This window comes from Lepisosteus platostomus, chromosome 5, assembly GCF_059453375.1.
Source record: "Lepisosteus platostomus isolate fLepPlt1 chromosome 5, fLepPlt1.hap1, whole genome shotgun sequence".
Taxonomy (NCBI): Eukaryota; Metazoa; Chordata; class Actinopteri; order Semionotiformes; family Lepisosteidae; genus Lepisosteus; species Lepisosteus platostomus.
The window spans coordinates 66,878,547-66,897,561 of NC_142615.1; the positions used below are offsets into that span (position 1 = coordinate 66,878,547).

Here is a 19,015-nt window from a genome sequence, read left to right on the forward strand (position 1 = left end):
GCTTCAGAAATCCTGTCAACGCATCGTACGTTTCTACTCCATCAATATCAGCAGTGTTATCACTACCAAACGCTAAGAATAGATCCTGGCAATCCTTCGTGAGATCTTCGTTGGAAAATTGTTTATTTTATTTAAAACAAATATTTTCAATACCATCCAAAAAGTCAAAAGTTTCAATTGCATGCAACTGATGAGATCTCTTTTCGATGGAAGTTATAAGTACATCCAAAACACGTTTCTTGTGGATCCAGAAGAGGATAATTATGAGGCTCAAAACATGCCTGTCTCTTCTTTTTTTGAGGATGAATTGATTATTGAGGTGTAATCATTGGTTCAAAACCCAAATCATCTGGTATCGCTGTTGTTTCTTTGATAGTTTCTTCAAATCCTTCAATTGATCTTCCATATCGAGGGATAATATCATACAAGTTGTGGTTTTCTTTTAATCACCAATTTTATTAAAATGTCACCTTCTTTTACAGATGTCTTGCATGTATCACAAGATATAACAGTCCTTGCATCTTCAGGTAAAATGTTTTAAAAAGTACAACAAAAGTACAATATACTGAACAGCATTTATGCTTACATGTATATTAAAATGAAGGTACATATACCAAGATATTAAAATACAATTGTACAGATTTGTTTGAAGTTTTCCACCAAATCTGCAGTGTAATTTTGAAGTATTATAGCTGAGAATGCAAGGTGAGTATGAAGATCAAATTCAATGAGTGAAAATGATTTTCTTGGAAGTTGCCGATGTTGGTCATTATTGATCATTCCAGGTATATTGACTTAGGTACTCAAATGTTTACTTGTTGTAGCTTTAAATGTGCAAAACACTCACATTTCTTTCAAATATGAAGATGTTTTACTGTATCTAGTGCTCTGTACTGGTCAATCTGGGTGCTATAAAATACCTATGGTTTGAGGTGCAGTATAAAGTGAATATTGGGGTGTCTCTAGTGCTGTGGGATGCTGCGTTTTAAATTGAGCAGCTCCTGAAGGCAGGACAAGGAGTCTTAGATAGATAGATGCAATTTCTTCTCATGGGATCAATAAAGTATCTATCTATCTTAACCTTTTGATTTGAAGGGAATGTAAATAACAGCCAGGTTGTCTCTTTGGTTGTGTTGTATCTGGTTCTGTCGACAGTGCCTTTTGTTCCTTGTGTGGATTAAATCATACTTATGAATTGATCACAAACATTTAGGCATTCTCTCCTTCTGGGGTTGATTTTATCATTGTGAGTGGCCAAAGGTTCCTTATATATTTAATTAAAAGTCTTTAATTGTACAAAATTAAGAAATTACAAATGAATGACAAAATGGTTTTAAAAAGTTTATTTTTAAAAAGGAAACGTTAAGAAAATGTCTATACATTTCTGCACATCAGAAATCTTACATTCAGAATTCTATATCAATTAATAGTTTTATTTCAGAAACATATCATATTGTACAAGAAAAAAGACTGAATGGAATAGGGAACTTTAAGGTCTCCCTGTTTTAAAACACAAACTGCAGGTCCTGTAGACAAAGTCAAAGAGGACAGTGACTCACTGGTCAGAGCTCTCAGGTGACAGACAGTGTCAGTGTGGAAGCAGTGGAGTGAAGTGGACTCAGGTCACAGACAGTCTCAGTGCTCAGAACTGTTGTAAGACTGTGTGACTCTGTTGGTGAAGCTCTTCTGTGTCTAGACCTGCTGGAGGAGGTTCTCCCAGACAGCTCTGTCAGTCTCACAGCGCCCATCCTCTCCCTGAGAGTCATCCCCAACATCATCGTAGTCAGTCCTGTCAGGGGCAGGGGCTCCTTCTTCAGAGGGCAGTGTGTGCAGGACCCTGTCCACTCCTGGGCCAGGCTGGAGGACACCTGACAGAGAGACAGACTCATGATTTGTCAAATGAGCCAGTTATTGAAATAATATTGTTACATATTAGGATTATGGAAATTGTGAATATCAAAAATGACTGAGTAGATAAATTAAAAAATAAATTAATCATAACCCCCAACTTTTAAAGATTTTGCCAAGAATATACCTAAGCATTTGGTATAGTTAAAGGCACATAAGAGATTTGTTCTTTGGAACAGCTTTATTGAAAAAAAGTAATAGTTGAGACAATTAGTTAAATATTTGTTAACAACACTACACACAACATAAACATACAACACGCAATTACAAATTTGCTAACAAGGTGTTTTAGACACCTACATCCTAAACACCTAGAAAATCCTCAAACTGCTACCAAGTATTCAGCTTTTACAGAACACCTACATAAAAGAAAGAGATAAACCAAACCTTCTAAACCAAAGACATTACAACCTACAGTTAAATCTCTTTCTTTGTGAACCCAATTGCTACAAAATGAATGGGAACCTATCTCCCTGTTCTAAAGATGCTCCCACTAGCCAGGAGAGGCACTCTTTAACTAAGGGATTCTCTAAAAAAGAAATAAAAGTTTCTAAAAACAACAGAAAGGCAAGCTCTCTTTATGAGGTTCAAAGACTAAACTCCAGTATGGTCTTTCCAGTTGATCTGGACAAGTAGTAGAAGCAAGAAGTAGCTCTCGCCTTCTATCATTCCTGGACAAGTTGATTGACAATCATTTACCCAGAACTTTATGGTTGCTTTGATCTCTGAATCTCACACCTCAGCATCTCAGCAAACATCTCCTTGCTTTGCAGCCACTAGCCATGTACTGTAATTGGAATTGGAATTGATGACATTACCCAGGTGTACCTAGATTTTTTAAAACACTTACATAGTCACAATAGTGTAGTGAATGGGGATTTTAATTTTCTGTAACAATCAGAAATTATAGCAGTATATTTTGAGAGTACTTGTAGACTTTTAGGAACTAATCAAACATAATAATCTATAGTCTCACACATGTATTCTAACCAGACAATATACAATTTATTGATATAATCATAATTTGCATAACAAACAATAAGCATAATAAACATACTGTATCTGAGAAGTACTCTGCTTTGATATCAATGGCTATTAGTGGGCTAACAGTTATAGTATACAGAATAGATGTTACAATATTGTACTCAAAAGCATTTAATAGGTTTTTTTAATTAAATTGTATCTTTTTGGAAGAATTGATGATTCAGTGTAGAATTCACTTATACTTATGAAATATCAATGCTCTAAAACCACAGTGAGGAAGACCTAGTAATTTCTGAGCCTAGTAATTCTCTCTGCAGTCAGAGAACAGAATTCCTGGTCTTGAGGAATCTAAAGCTTTATTCTGCCCAGACCTCATTCCCTCATCATTAATCAGCTGCTGATCAATTTAATTAAAATTTAAATCTGATTGGCTAGGTGTGTCAGTAGGTGGGTTTCAGTGACACTGTGATCTTTGTGATCTAACTTTGTACAATTCAGGTCACTCAGTCTTTATTGGCTGTTATTGATCCTTGTAGGACATGATAGAGTGAAGCTACCGCTACTTCAAAATGCATGATTCCCCCTGTCTTGGATGACAGTGCAACAGAGATGGATTACTGGAGGTTATCTTTCCCATCCCTGAACTACCTAACCCACACTGAGCCCCCTGGCTGTAGCCCCTTTTACCTGAAGTGGGGTCTCCCTCACTGTCCCCCACATCACTGTACCCAGAGGGTGTCTCATCAGAGAGGAGTCTCCCTGTGAACAGAAGAGCAGGTCAGTAATGGCTCTGTCATTCTGACACAGACTGGCCTGTAAGAGACCTTTTCTCTTCCAGGTAGTGTTTATTTGCAGATATGAAATTAGGTTGAGACTAATTTCTAATGACAAAGGTTACTGTGGGCTGGAACAGGGGGTACTCCTTAGTCTTATTTATAATAACTCACCTGACACAGTGTCTGGACTCTGGGGCACAGTGATGGCATCATCATAATACTCAGGGGCCTCTTCTTTCACAGAGGACATCAGCTTTCCTAAAGCACACAGAGCACAGCTTCACTGTCACACATCAGCACACTGAGTTATCTAGAGCACAGGACTGCTGGAGCTCATCAGAACACACTGATTAACTGAACATCACACAGGATCTAAAACTCCAGGCTCAAAGTACAGGAGATCAGGGGGAACCTGATTTCCAGTCCTATTCACAACTGTAACAAATGTAAAACAATTCCTAGATTTTCAAATAAGATGTTGAAGGAAAACAAGGCAGAGAAAGTTGGGCTATATTTGGACAGAGAGGGTGGTGATGTGAACCCTATGAGATATTGAAGAGGAGCCGGACACTGTCAGCAGTGACCCAGATTGAGTGTGCAGGGCTGAGATCACAGAGAGAGAGTCAGATTCATGTAACTGGTACAGAATAGTACAGACTCCGTATTCAGAGGCTGAGATCCAAGAAAGAGTAGAGAGATTCAGACTCTGTGGGAGTCCAGACTGGAGTTTAGTCTTTGAACCTCATAAAGAGAGCTTGCCTTTCTGTTGTTTTTAGAAACTTTTATTTCTTTTTTATATAATCCCTTAGTTAAAAAGTGCCTCTCCTGGCTAGTGGGAGCATCTTTAGAACAGGGAGATAGGTTCCCATTTATTCCCATTTATTTTGTAGCAATTGGGTTCACAAAGAAAGAGATTTAACTGTAGGTTGTAATGTCTTTGGTTTAGAAGGTTTGGTTTATCTCTTTCTTTTATGTAGGTGTTCTGTAAAAGCTGAATACTTGGTAGCAGTTTGAGGATTTTCTGGGTGTTTAGGATGTAGGTGTCTAAAACACCTTGTTAGCAAATTTGTAATTGCATGCTGTATGTTTATGTTGTGTGTATTGGTGCAGAGTTTCCCCATGTGATTGGACTGAAATAACCCACCTGACAAGGCATCTGGACTCTGAGGTACAGTTACAGCATCATCATAGTACTCTGGGATCTCTTCTTTCAGAGAGGTTATCGAGTCTCCTGAACCACACAGAGAGACAGAGAATTTACACTTCAGGACTCAGACTTACTTTGACCATAGAGCTGCAAAGTAATTGGAAAGTGTGATTTTAAATGTTTTGTGGTGTATAGTTAAGCCAAAACTCTAGGGTCGCTGATTAATCTGATCTGAAAGGCCGTTTTTACAGCATGCTGTTCCGCAGTCTCCTTTTCTATCAAAACCAATGAGAGCACCCCAGTATTGACCAGGTCTAGTTTTGCTCGGCATCTATGATTTGCTGATGTAGCGGCAATGCTTGTTAATAAGACAGAATTAAGCGTTGGTATGCTCCTAAAAGAGGCCCCATCTCACCCTCCATCTCTGTGGTGCAGCCACAGAGAAAGAATTCATGCAGGCTGATTTAAGATGTTTTCTTTTGATAAGAAACAAGCTCCCAGACGGGGATGCAATTAGCTAAGCCTGGCTATCATGATCAATGGTCAACCATTGGCGCCTATCAGTCTAGGGAGTGCCGAATGGACATCTGGACTGCATTCCTAAGTGTCAAGAGTAAGTGACTTATATCTCACCTTGACCAACCAATCAGGGACTGGCAGGGCGTGGTAATACCACGTGGGTCTCCAATGCCCGCCAAACTCTCAACCAATCAGCACACATCTGGGTCTTGATCAAAAAGGGAGCGCAAGCTCAGATCGGAGCTCTCCTTGGCCATTTTCGCGCATCCTCAGAGACAATCACGTGACAACTGCTGTTGTCTGCAAAAGGACTTGGACTTTGTTCTAAGCGCGAGGCCGAGGATCCCGTACGTACTCAGAATTCTACCAACGTGAATGCTGCGCTTGATCAACGGCAGCCTACAGTTGGACCCTCGTCGACAACCTGAAAAGCTTATTCAGAAGCAGCGCTGGACCGGGAACGAACCAGCTTCTTCCCGGGCAAAAGAGTGACTTGTGAGGACTCGCAGTCACACTCTGTGCATAGAGACTTTCTACTAGCCAGCCGGACTGCTGGTAGATCTCCTCGGATCAACGACTGCCCTGCGCGCCGCAGTCAGATTCCTCCGCCCGTCCTACTCCGAGCTGTACCTCAACTGGTTGGCCGGTAGCCAGAGGACGCCGACACAACGCCCATTGGACAACCGCTGGAACAGAGGCTGCAACAGAGCCTCTCAGCTGGTTTGGTGTTCGTGCCGGGAATTCCAAATCCATACACAGTGGATAAGTAAACCCCATGTTCTACATTGCATCTCGAGAATTCAATTGTACCTCAACACAAGATGTTATCAATTTAATTCATGAGTAATGTATTTACTTCCGAGTTTAGAGTAACAGTGGGTAATAACACTGATTAGCGATTTGGTAACCGAACGATATATATTGACATATATTCTCTGTTGTGTATCTCTTTGTGTTGGCATCTCTTCGAGATTATATACCTTGTATATTGATAACCCTCACAGTAAGGTCTGCCGCTCGTATCCAGGCAGACTCATATATGTTTGGTGCACAGTTTATATTAATAAATGTATCCCGTGTATTAAACCCGTGTGTGTGCGTTGTTAGTTGTTCTGACGATTGATTTTCTAAAAGCCCCAACGAACAACCTCGTGATTACTGCTACAATTAATAATTGTCTCAGTAAACCCTTCAAACCACTACACTGAGATAAGGCTAGTGTGAGGCAACACTGAAGAAACACGTGTGGTTATATTTATATAATTCAGGATTTTCTACATAAGTTCTCTAAACGTCAGCCTGGTTTGAGGTGAGAGTGAGTACTGGACTGAAGACCTCCTCACTCCCACACTGAGCCCCCTGACTCCACCTCCCCTCACCTGGTACTGGGTCTCCCTCACTGTCCTCCACATCATCGTATCCAGAGGGCAGCTCGTCAGAGAGGAATCTCCCTGTGAACAGGAGGACAGATCAGTATTACCTGCAGTCAGACAGCAGACTCATTGTCTTCCACTGGCTGTGGAAGAAGCCAGGGTGTGAACAGTATCTCAGAGTTTGTGTGTATAAGGCAGATCAGGAACTGTGAACTGTGGTGTCAGTTACTTTGACACCAGTTGAGAAAAAAAAATCCTACAGTCAGTCAGCACTGTCTCTTACTGGGAGAGAAGCCAGGTTGTCAACAGAAACACAGAGTTTATGATGCTTTTCTTCACTTACTTTGACAGCAGTTGAGAAAGAAAACTCTACAGATTTAAAACCAGTATGGTGAGATTTTCTACAAGTGTTAAGTCCTCAGATCTTCCTCAGAAGATGGAGACTAATCACTCCTGAAGACTCTCTCCACTCACTTCTCCTGGGGGCGCTGTAGGTTCCCTCTCTGGCCAGTTTGTACTCTATTTCCTCGTAAACGGCATCATGATAGGGTGCGAGTGCTCCCTTAGATAGGGCTGTGTGAGAAAATAGACACTCAGGGTTAACATGCAGGGAGAGGAGTACAAGATCAAACATTGACTACTAAACCTTCTTTGGACATTACAGCACATAAATGTTATGCTTCTGGATTTGCAAATTTCCTGATATCTCCATCTGTAATTGTTGATAATCTTTTTTAAACTTTAAATGGTTTTCTCTACCAGGTTTATTCCTCAAGGTAATTATGTAAATATAAGTTCCATGTGAGTGACAGAACTGACCACTAGAGGTCACTATGTGGATGGAGAGTTCCCTCCCTACCTTTCCTCAGATTCCTGTTCTGGATCAGCTGCCCCACTAACAGGGCCAGCACCACGAAGAGCAGAGCCCCCAGCAGCAGGAGGACCAAGGGCGAGGCAGACAGGCCTCCCAGTGGCTGTGTCTGGGGTGTTGTCCTGGTTCTGGCTGAGAGAGGGGGAGACAATGGATGAACAGGGATCAGGAGAGGTGCTCTTGGGCTCATACTGTATACACTTCGACACATGTCCTGTTCTCCTCCTGTTCCGATATGTGGCTATCATGGCTTCAGGGTGAACCCAAGATCAATGAAGAATAGTTAAGGATTCCCAATCTAACCCATCAGGACTGTCACTAAATCAGTGAGGAAAGAGAGGACACTAGCACAAGATCTACACTGGAAATCTGAAAACACTGATCTTCACTCTGAGAGAGGAGAGGAGACACTACAACAACACTGGGAATCTGAAGAGACACTGATCTTCACACTTAAGGAGGAGAGGAGACACTACAGCTACACTGGGAATCTGAAGAGACAGAAAGACAGGAGTTATCAATGACAAGGAAGATTTCTGTTCACCTGTAGCTGTTGCTGGACTGGCTGTTGTCTCTGAAAAACCTGTAAAAGAGATAGGAGAACTGTCATTATTTTGCCTTTGGTTTTACAGCAGGTTGAATCCACAGTGGTCTTAAAAAGAAAATCTTTATATTTGTTCCTTGAGGTCAAATCTAGGATTGCTGGATGAATGGTGTCTTGTTCGGAATTAAAGCCTAGTGTTGTTCACATACACAGGGCTACAAAACATCCCAATCTTGTGACTGATGATCTTAGTTGGTTCAGTTAGATATTAAGCAGTGATAGAGTATGGGTAACATCAGTCTAACTTCTCCATTGATCTGCTACCTTGTTCATCTACAGTTCTAAGACTCTCCTCACCTGTACAGGTAACCCCTGCATCCTCCTTGTGTCGACAGTCGCTCTGATTCAGTCCAGAGTGACAGCAGTCCCACAGGTGAAGCTCACTGCCTGTGCAGTTCACCTCGTCCAGCCAGATTGCGCCGTTTCCTGGTCCGAATGAGGCCTCTATCGCTGCACTCACTGCATCCCCACAGCCCAGCTGTCTGCAGACCACCTGGGCATCCTGCAGGTCCCAGGAGTCGTCACAGACTGTACCCCAGGAGCCCTCGTACCGCAGCTCCACCCGGCCAGAGCAGTTAGTGCCTCCAACCAGGCGCAGAGCCAATGGGACTGAAAGACAACAGTGAGGTTACTGAGTGTCATTAGATCTGTGACTGTAGATGAGAGCAGAGAGGTTACTGAGTGTCTTCAGCTCAGTGACTGTAGTGGAGGTTAGTGAGGTATTGAGTGGCTCTAGAAGAGAGCTGTATGGTTACTGTTCCTCAGCTCAGGGCTGCAGTGTCTCTGACTGTTTTACACACTGAACTCACCTGGGCAGTACAGCTGAGGCTGCTCTTCCTGAGGGGTTGGAGTGCTTCTGTCAGCTTCTTTTCTAGGACCTTCAAAGATTAATAATAATTATTTAATTTTATACATGTTTGGATATAAATTACTAAGAATTCAGTTTAAAGCTTTTGTCTGTTCTAAATATGGCAAAACACTAATTTACAGAGCATTACTCTTCCCTCTGTACCTGAGCAGGTGATGTTAGCCACTTCTCGGTCTGTGCAGTCATTCTGACCCCAGGGAGAGGAGGGACACTGCCACAGGGTGGAGTCGTGTTTGCGACAGGAGACAAAGTCCAGCCATCTGGGATCAGGGCTCAGCCTGGAGTTTATCTCACTGATGGTGCCCTTGTCTCCACAGCCCAGCTGTTTACAGATCACTGCGGCTGTGGAGTCAGTCATGCCGTTCTGACACACACTGCCCCAGGTGCCATTGTAGTAAACCTCTGCCTGTCCTGAACAGCCTGCAGACAGTCTCAGCAGAGTGTGATCTGTCAAGACAGCAGGGAAAGTTAAAGGAAACAAACCCTGACAAGACAGCCCAACGTTTCATTCTGAACTGGTAAGAAACAACTAGCAATGAAATGAAATGAACATGTAATGAAACAATGACAGCTGTACAATAACACAGTTGACATGAAGGTGACAGGCAGGACTGTGTGGTTCTGTTCATTCAGAACCTGGACAGTGCATCACACAGAACTTTAAAATCCCATTACATGATCAGGTTCTGACCCAAAACATCATTCTGATCAGCTTGGCTATTCAGCAGCAGCACAACTAAGAGACTGAGGCATGAAAGTAGAACTCTTGGCTCAGGATGAGCGGTGCAGCGTTATGAATGGAGAAAACGTGGCTCAGGGTGACATTTAACACTGTGTGGGTCATCAGGATCTGACCAGAAGCCATTCTTGGAACAAATCAAAATGAAACATTTGAGGTAGAAAATCATGAAAGATAATGGCCAAGACAAATACACCCAAACAGACAACAGGTCTTATTGATGTGAGAAGTTTAAAGTTTGGACCCTAGATTTTACTGGAGGACTGAGATGAATATATCCCCATTCACTAGTGGAGGGGAATTTCTCTTGAGTTTCTTTCTCTCTTTATTTATTTTTGCTGGGATGTGAATATGTGCATTCACAACTGTATCATAAATATAAATATTTATTTTAAAATTAATTCTGCATCCAGCTCAGTCTTTTCCTCAACAAGATGCATTTAAGCACTCCAGATGCAAACCATATCCACAATGTGGAATTCCAGTATGTGGATTATTTTATTTAGTTGACTTACTGAACACAAGATTCTCACATTCTCACAAGTCAATCATATTTAGGCACTCTAGATGCAAGCCATATCCACAATGTGGGATTAAAGAATCTGAATCATTGTAATTTTAATTATCTCCCCTACCTGAACACAGGATTCTCACAATCTCCTTGTGTCCACAGTCATGCCGTCCCCACCCTGCTGAGGGACACTCCCACAGAGACGACTCGTTCCCCAGACAGCCCACCTCGTCCAGCCAGATGGGTCCAGTTCCCTGGCTGAAGGAGGCCGGCACTGGGGCACTGAGGGCCATCCCACACTGGAGCTGTCTGCATACCACCTGAGAGTCTGCCAGGTCCCAGGAGTCATCGCAGACTGTCCCCCAGGAACCATTGTGATATACCTCCAGCCTCCCAGCACAGTCACCTCCTGCACCAACCAGCCTGAGGGACAGCTGATCTAGGAGCAGAGAATTAGAGGTTAGGGGTCCAGAGGTCAGTGCAGTACTAAGAGATCACCATGACCTGCTGTTACAAGTTGAAGATTATCTCGGCCCACTAGGCACAGCAGATACAGTTCAAGTACAATGTTTCTTGACTTTTGATTAATTTAATATATACTTATTGTAACAGATTGTTCATAAGCAGTATACCAGATAAGTTACTTTTCTGACCCACTGCTGGGCACAGAGACAATAGCTCCACCGGTGACAAATTGCAGTATTCAGATAGATGCGTTTGCTGTAGATCCCAAAGACCCTAGTGTGTTTGTGACACACAGAAAAAACTGCACACACACAGCTGTTGCCTCACTGACTGATCTGGGATTCCACTGAGCAACAGAGACATCAACACACACTGAGAGCCCTGGAGATACAGAACAGGGGCTAATTCATACCTGGTGTTTTGGAAAAGGGAACAGCTGAAAAGGGGAAATCTGTGAAACAAACAGAGAGAGAGAAAACAGACTGTGAACCATGTGTGAGAGGTGCAGTTTAGCACCAGAAATGAAACTAGAATTAAAACAGCACTGATGTGATTAAGACAGTCTTCAACTCTCTTTACCTGCTCCAGGTGAATCTCTGGTCATATTTGAGTCTGTAAAACAGAAGAAAGGAGCTCATTTCTGTCCACAGAAGTGATGTTTCACCAGTGCAGGGTCAGCTGTGTGTGGGGCTCAACTGTACATAACATCTGTAATTATTGACTTTCTGAGACTCACTTTCTTTTCAGCCTCCTGTTAAATAGGGCTCCATTAATTAAACTAATTAAACAGTTCAGGTGTTAATTACGGGATACTGAGATCCAATACTTTCTTTCATTTTTAGGACAGTGATCTCAATATAAATGTAAAAAAGATTTATGTCCACAGTGAATTGTTGTACCTAATCATCTGAAAAAAAATGACAATGAAAATGATTACCCCTTTAGTTAATATTTGAGTTATATATGATATGATTCAAATACGCTCACATGCTTTAAGGAATATATTTTTACTGGCAGCGTGTAACAGAGCAGGTATTCAGTAAATCATGAAGACAGTGTGCTGCTGTGTGTAAGCACATGATTTTTAAACATAATTCTCACCAGAGCAGATGACTCCTGCGTCCTGTCCATGAGAGCACCCTGCTCTCCCCCATGAAGAGACAGCACAGTGTGAGAGACGGCTCTCATTGCCCCAGCACTCAAACACATCAGCCCTTACTGGTCCACTGCCCTGTCCAAACCAGGCCTGTCCTGGTGCTGCTACAGCCTCCCCACAGCCCAGCTGCTGGCAGAGAACAGTGGCATCTCTCAGGTCCCAGTAGAGATCACACACTGTCCCCCACTCCCTGTCGTACTGCAGCTCCACTCGGCCAGAGCAGGAGTCAGATCCACTCACCAGCCTGAACCCTGTATATCCTGCACACAGGACAGGGGAGAGAGCAGAGACAAAGTGTCACAACACAACAACCAGCAATAACCCTTCAAGTATCCTTACAATACTGAGCTTTAAATTACTGTCATATAAGTATCTCACTAACGTGTTACTGTTCGATCCAATTCAATCTGAAATACTTTCTTCATCAGCAAGGCTGGTAATTTATGGTTTAATTAAGTTACTGTTGATCAGAAGATCATCGTATTGAGTTTTCATGGTTAAACACCAATCCCCAGTATTGAATCAGAGCTATAGCAACACTTATTTGTTTCTCTTCTAAGCTTCAGTTTTGAGCTCCATTAAAAACAAAATGAAATGAATTATCCCCCTCTTACCAAAACACTCCAGTCCCACATCGTTCTCATGGGTGCAGCTCTGTGTCTTTGTGGAGGACTTTGGACAGAAGAACAGGTGCGATTCACTTCCCTGGCACTGAAACTCCTCTGTCCAGACCTGTCCCTCCCCCTTCCCGAAATGAGCCCCCTTCAGCACCTGTGAGGGAACCCCACAGTCCAGCTCTCGACAGACAACTTCTGCATCCTGCCAGTCAAAGTCAGAGTCACACACTGAGCCCCAGGTCTCTCCGTGCTGCACTTCCAGTCTCCCAGAGCAGAGATCACTGCCTCCAACCACTCTGACCCCTCGATGAGCTGGAATTTCAGAACAATAACACAGATCACTGTCACTGACCAGCCTGACCCCTCAATGAGCTGGAATATCAGAACAATAACAGAGATCACTGTCCCTGACCACTCGATATGCTTGAATATAAGAAAAGATAGGAAGAGAGAGCAGTAATAGAGAGTGAGTATTCATTATTTGAACAAAATTGTGAGGAATTCTAAAGAATACTAAAACTATACACTGTTTTGGAATTTTGGGAAATTGCTCAGCTAAAAATTAATCTGTAATTTATCAAGCACACATTCACTGCAGATCAAGTCACTTCCACAGAAACACTGAGAGATCAATGAAAAATAATTAAAATGACCAGAACCTCTGCGCACCCCACTGTGTCATAGGAGCTGACATCCTAGAACTCTGGGCTTCAAAGTGGGAATTTGGTTGTGAAACACAAGTAATTGACCTGCAGATATCTGAGACCCTGAACCAAGATGAAGGACACATTCTACCCCAAAGCTTCCTGATAAACTTGAAGAAAACCTGGGAACTAAACAATGTCCTTCAATATAAAGCAGAAATGAACACTCACATATAAAAAATAAAGGGAATTGGATTCAAAAATTGTAAATTATTTTTAATAAAGTTGTTTTAGACACCACATCCAAAGTGGTGCAGAGGTTATAGAAAACCAAGCCTAACATACCCAGTCCAGCTACTGTTGCAGCTGGACTGCCTGACCTGCCCCCTGACAAAAACTGTGAACAGGACTGTCACAACCTGGCACTACTGGGGCAGGACTGTCTGACCTTGGCACTGGTACACACTCTGGACAAGACCACAGACAGGCACTGTGAGTTGTCATAGGCTAGCATTGCTGGGACATCTGTCTGACCTGGAACTTGAAATGAAATAGCCTTTACTTCTACAAAGACATACACTCTGGACAAGACCAGGACTGTCACAGCCTGGCACTGCAGGAGCAGGACAGTCAGACCTGGGCACTGACACCCACTCTGGACAAGACCAGGACTGTCACAGCCTGGCACTGCTGGAGCAGGACTGTCTGACCTGGGCACTGACACACACTCTGGACAAGACCAGGACTGTCACATCCTGGCACTGCTGGAGCAGGACTGACTGACCTGGGCACTGACAGACACTCTGGACAATATGACAACACACACTAGCTGAGGGTAAGACAGAGTAAAGAGAAACAGACCCTGAGGAAGTATAGGCTCAATTACCGAAGCTCACTTCTATTAAGATTAATAGAAACAGTATTATTCTTCATGTATTTACAGTATATATTGGCTATGGAGGTGTGCATATGTAAACTTATTTCAGGTACAGTGCCTACATATTATTTTCTAATTTGTAAAGGGATGAGTTTGTGGACACAAGACAAGATTGTGATTTCTGTCAAACCCATGAAGATTGATCTGCCATCCTCAGTCACCTGTAAGCTGACATTTAAAAGCAGGAAGCAGTTCACCCAGATGAGATGGGAGCAGAAGGAAGGGACTGATCACTTTTGAGAAAGTTATTAAAGAGCTGGTAAGCAGCTTAACTGCCTGTTGTATTCCTTCATGTGAAGATGCTCATTCAAATGTTTAGCTTTAGTTTTTTTGTTTTTGGGTTGTTTTTATTGTTCTGTAAATAATTAAACACTACTTTGGAAATGAAGGCTTTATTTGTGTTCATCCAAATTGCTGCCTGTATACAGCAGCTGGCTTCTGGGTTTGACACTAACTTACAAAGCGTTTTTATTTTCTGAAACCTCAACCCTGGAAAACATAAAACAGAGGGAGAGGGACATTTTTCCCTAGAGAAACAGATGTTATATCAGATTTTTTAGTTATTTTTTAAGAATGTGAATGTATTCATGATGTATTTAAAACATTCCATACCGTATGTACACTGAGAACTGAGGGCACCTTTGCTAAAGGATTGTAGGAATATGGAACAGGTTACCAGATATCCCAGCTTTCTTGAAGAAACAGTGGATGAGATCCTTGGATCAATACTGACTACCAAATGGACCAGGAAGCTGAGAGATCTCCTCTACTTTGTAATATATTACATTTTGAGAATACATATCAGTCATATTGTTTTTATTCTATAGTTTTTATTTCTATAGTTTTTAGATATTGTTGTAACTAATTTGTTTCACTCAATCTCACAGAATGCGGTCATTGTTGTTATGTTTGTAAATATATCAGAGAAAAGCATCTGATGTTCAATGTCAATGCTGTAATTATTTGATCAATACAGCTCTTTGAATCTGAATTTAAATAGAGAAAAGGGAGAAGTAAGAGAGACACAGCAGAACTGTAAGTGAAAATGATCCTGACGAATTACAAGGAGGACAAACTGGAGTTTTCAAATCAAGACCAAGAATAAATTTGTTTATACTGATCTATCGGTCACATACTGTAAATTTATTTGTAGATTTATAGCCTTATGATCAAACACTGTCCTTTGGCCTCTTTATTGGTCAATTGTAAAACCTAACAGGAATCATACAGGTGGGGTTGGGGGTTTCAGACAGTTTTCAATACCTGTTCTACACACTGCAGGAAATACAATCCAGAAGGAGAAAAGACACACAGTGACAGGGAGGAGTGATGTCACAGCTCTCAGCAGGACAGGAGCAGCAGCAATGGGAGGATGGACAAATGATGAAGGACTCTAGATTGGTGCAGGAGTTTTAATTCTCCTCAGTGCTGGAGACTGGAGAGAGTCTGTGTCTCTTACCTGAACACCTCACTCCAGCATCATAGTCATGACTCAAGCCCCAGTCTTTCACTTCATCTTTTCCACAGTCCCTCAGCGCAGCCTCTGACTCCCTGCAGGAAACCTCACTCAGCAGGACTGATCCAGACCCTGGTCCAAAGTGAGCTCCTCCTGGTGCTGAAACAGCAGATCCACAGCCCAGCTGTCTGCACACCACTGCAGCATCATCCAGATCCCATTCATCATCACACACTGTCCCCCACTCTCCACCATGATACACCTCCACTGTGCCCTCACAGGGACTGGCACCATTCACCAGCCTCACATCAGCACTGCCTGCAGAGAGAGAGAAACAATCCCTATCACCATGTCTACAGGATATTTTTATATTAAGACATTTTAGAAACACACCTGGAATTTGTATTTGGTTTTACCTGTTTGATTGGATTGCTAGTCTCTCCCATGGGGAACAAGAGACAGTGGAGTGACAGGAAGTCCACCAGCAGCCATCTTACCTCTCCCTCCACACACCTGTGTCCTGTTATATATCTCTCTGTCCATATCACTGTGTGACTGCAGAGGGCTGTTCTGCTGTGGTTACTACAGTGGACAGTGGCTGTAATGAGTGTGTTCCTGTGTTTCTGGAAAATGTGGTCAGGACAGTGGACAGTGCCTGTAATGAGTGTGTTCCTGTGTTTCTGGAAGTGGTCAGTTGGCTGTAATGACGGTCTTCCTGTGTTTCAGGAAGCTGTGGTCAGTAGAGTGGACAGTGGCTGTAATGACTGTGCTCCTGTGTTTCTGGGAGCTGTGGTCAGTACAGTGGACAGTGGCTGTGGTGTCAGAAGGCTGAATGACTGAAACCAGGTTTTGTGTATCTGGTGTATCTGGGTCTCAGGCCCCACATGTACTTAGCAGTGGGCACTGACCGCATGTCTGTATCAAGTAAGAAATTTAATTGTGATAAGTCTTTTCAACATTCTACTTTGAAAATAAGTTATAAAATCCAAAACAGAATCAATAAAAATATTTTCTTAATAGATGGATGCTTCACAACTTGTGCTGCAATATGTGAAGTGTAATGCTGCAGAAAGATGGAAAATCTGCAGCAGGAGATATAATTGAAACCCAGGTGCAGGACTTTGAGCTCTTTCAGAGTTTGAATGATCAGGGAGTAACAGATCGAATGCAGGCTGCTGGGCTGAATGAAAAAGGTGAGCAGAAAGAAAAAATAAAGAGGGACACCCGTCTCCCAGCTGAAATAAAGAAAAGAAAGGCTGGAGAGTCAGCGCGGAAAAGGAAAGAGTTAAAACAGAGAAAATATTTCAGGATCGAAGAGCAGGAGTAGTGAGAAATTAAAATAACCGAGTGATAAACTTGACTATGAGAGGAATGCGATCGCTAGGTTCACAAGGTTTGGCTCTAATGATGGAGATTCTGTGTTCTGAACAGTTTCAAATAAAGAGGTGATTAGTGTGACTGGGAGCCTGAATGAAAGACTGAAGGTTTAATTGAAAGACGTCCTGACCCAGTCTGAATGACAGGGTGAGCGCTCGAGGGAATGTTGCTGTTGACGCGAGTCAGCCCCAGCCCAGACTGTACGTGAAGTGTGTATACTTACTGTCCAGGGCACATTTACAGTAACTAGATTTGTTCTTTTTGATTACATTTTCAATCATCTTCAGTTTGGAGTGTGAAATATTTTTTTCCATTGCACACTATATGCTACAATTCATTTAAATACTACTTTTTATTCATATATTTTTTTTGCTATGCTTACATGATAAATATGTGAACAATGTGTTTTAGCTTTTGCCTCTCAAGATCTTAGTACATAATTCATGTTAGATCCTTCTGTAATATAATTTCCATAGTATCTAAAACTACTGTAATCATTCTCAAAAATAACCATAAATCAAAAATATTTTAATACATTTACCTTCAGTACTCTTATTTGTATTAGCACATTCACCTGCAATAGTTACTAATATTATTTGTAAATCAGAAACGTGCCTTAAATATACTTTAATCTCTGATCTGTAATAGTTCTTTGCACTAAATTGTCACCTTCTCTCAAAATACTCTATTTTTTAATAATATTTCCATAATGTTATAATGTTATTATTATTAATGTTACTTTAATAATACAGTAAATACAAAATGTGTCAATAGTAATAATACTGGAGTCTAAATAATACTCTAGTATTTAATAACACACTTATCTCAGTTAAAATATTAGTCTAAAAATACTTTAATAAAACATATTAATTAATCAGTGTGTAAAATAAAATATCAGTCCGATCTATACAACAGTGTTTAAAAACACACTGATCTCTGTTAATACACTAGTGTGTTATTATACCTGTTAGAGAAGGCAGAATTGAGCACAATGAAATAAACAACCCCTGGTAAATATTTTGAAGACGTCGTATTATTGTTAAAACATTTGTATTCCTTTTTGTTTGCAAATGGGAAAATTTCCACAAGTCCTAGCACATGACCCAAATTACAACCAAAATTTTGTATTTTATTATTGTGGTAATAGATGAGGGATTGTCAAGTTGTACAACATTTGTGATAAGGTTGCTAAATATCTACAATATTAATAGTTATAATAATTATATGTTAGTACTTAAAAAACATTATCCTTAGTCTGTGTTGTGTGTAATAGTGTATAACTGCATATAAAACTATTAATACAGCATTAATAGAAAATAGTTTAAAAAACATATAAGCTGAATTAATATTATGATTAATTGTAGAGGTGAAATTCTTGTTAATACTGCAAATTGTTAATTATTTTTCCTTATTTATAGCATCAATTATAATTTTAAGGAATATCCATAAAGCTGAGTTTTAAATTAAACAGAAAAGCACTTCTGCATGCTGTGGTCACTACGGTGGTCAGTGGCTGTAATGACTGTAGAACCTCAGATGGCTGGTCCTGGGTTCCAGGAGACTGTGGTCACTATACTGGACACTGTACTAACTCTGTGGCTTCCAAGTCCTGGGACCAGTGTTTCTGTGTTAGTGGGACCTGTGGTCACAACAGTGGTCAGAGGCTGACAGGTACTTCACATGTTGTGCTGAAATGTGTGTGAGGTGTATATTCCCATTGTCTGTATGTGAATTGTTGACAATGATTTTCTAGCCTTTACCTGCCAACATCTAAACTTAACACATGATCATCAGATTAAATTATATTAAAGAACAACATTTTTCAAAAATACCAGACAGGTTTAACATATAGGCACAGATACATTTATTATGATGTTGTCCTGAGCAACTGCTCAAAAATCTAAACTTGAGTCCTGTGATTACGAATTAATTTTTAAATATTGCATTTGTATGATAACATGTAATTAAATATTTAATTTGTATAACTCATACTTATATAATTACATTTGATAATAATTTCAGATTTTGAATGTAGTCAAAAACAATAAAGCATTCTTATTAAA

The 19,015-nt window shown here is 41.2% G+C and overlaps 1 protein-coding gene and 1 pseudogene across 1 annotated transcript in view; both read right to left on the reverse strand.

The window, feature by feature from the left end:
• Nucleotides 1-13,696, reverse strand: part of LOC148671543 (scavenger receptor cysteine-rich type 1 protein M130-like) — a 401,186-nt gene extending 387,490 nt beyond the window's left edge. Inside the window, exons 1-3 of the mRNA XM_088631055.1 lie at nucleotides 13,602-13,696; nucleotides 12,536-12,894; nucleotides 11,867-12,181 (exon numbers count right to left, since the gene is read on the reverse strand). Coding sequence (XP_088487181.1) covers nucleotides 11,867-12,181; nucleotides 12,536-12,894; nucleotides 13,602-13,696 — 769 coding nt within the window. The remainder of the gene's footprint in view (nucleotides 1-11,866; nucleotides 12,182-12,535; nucleotides 12,895-13,601) is intronic.
• LOC148671609 (antigen WC1.1-like) lies at nucleotides 1,329-11,369 on the reverse strand (annotated as a pseudogene).
• Nucleotides 13,697-19,015: the final 5,319 nt, after the last annotated feature.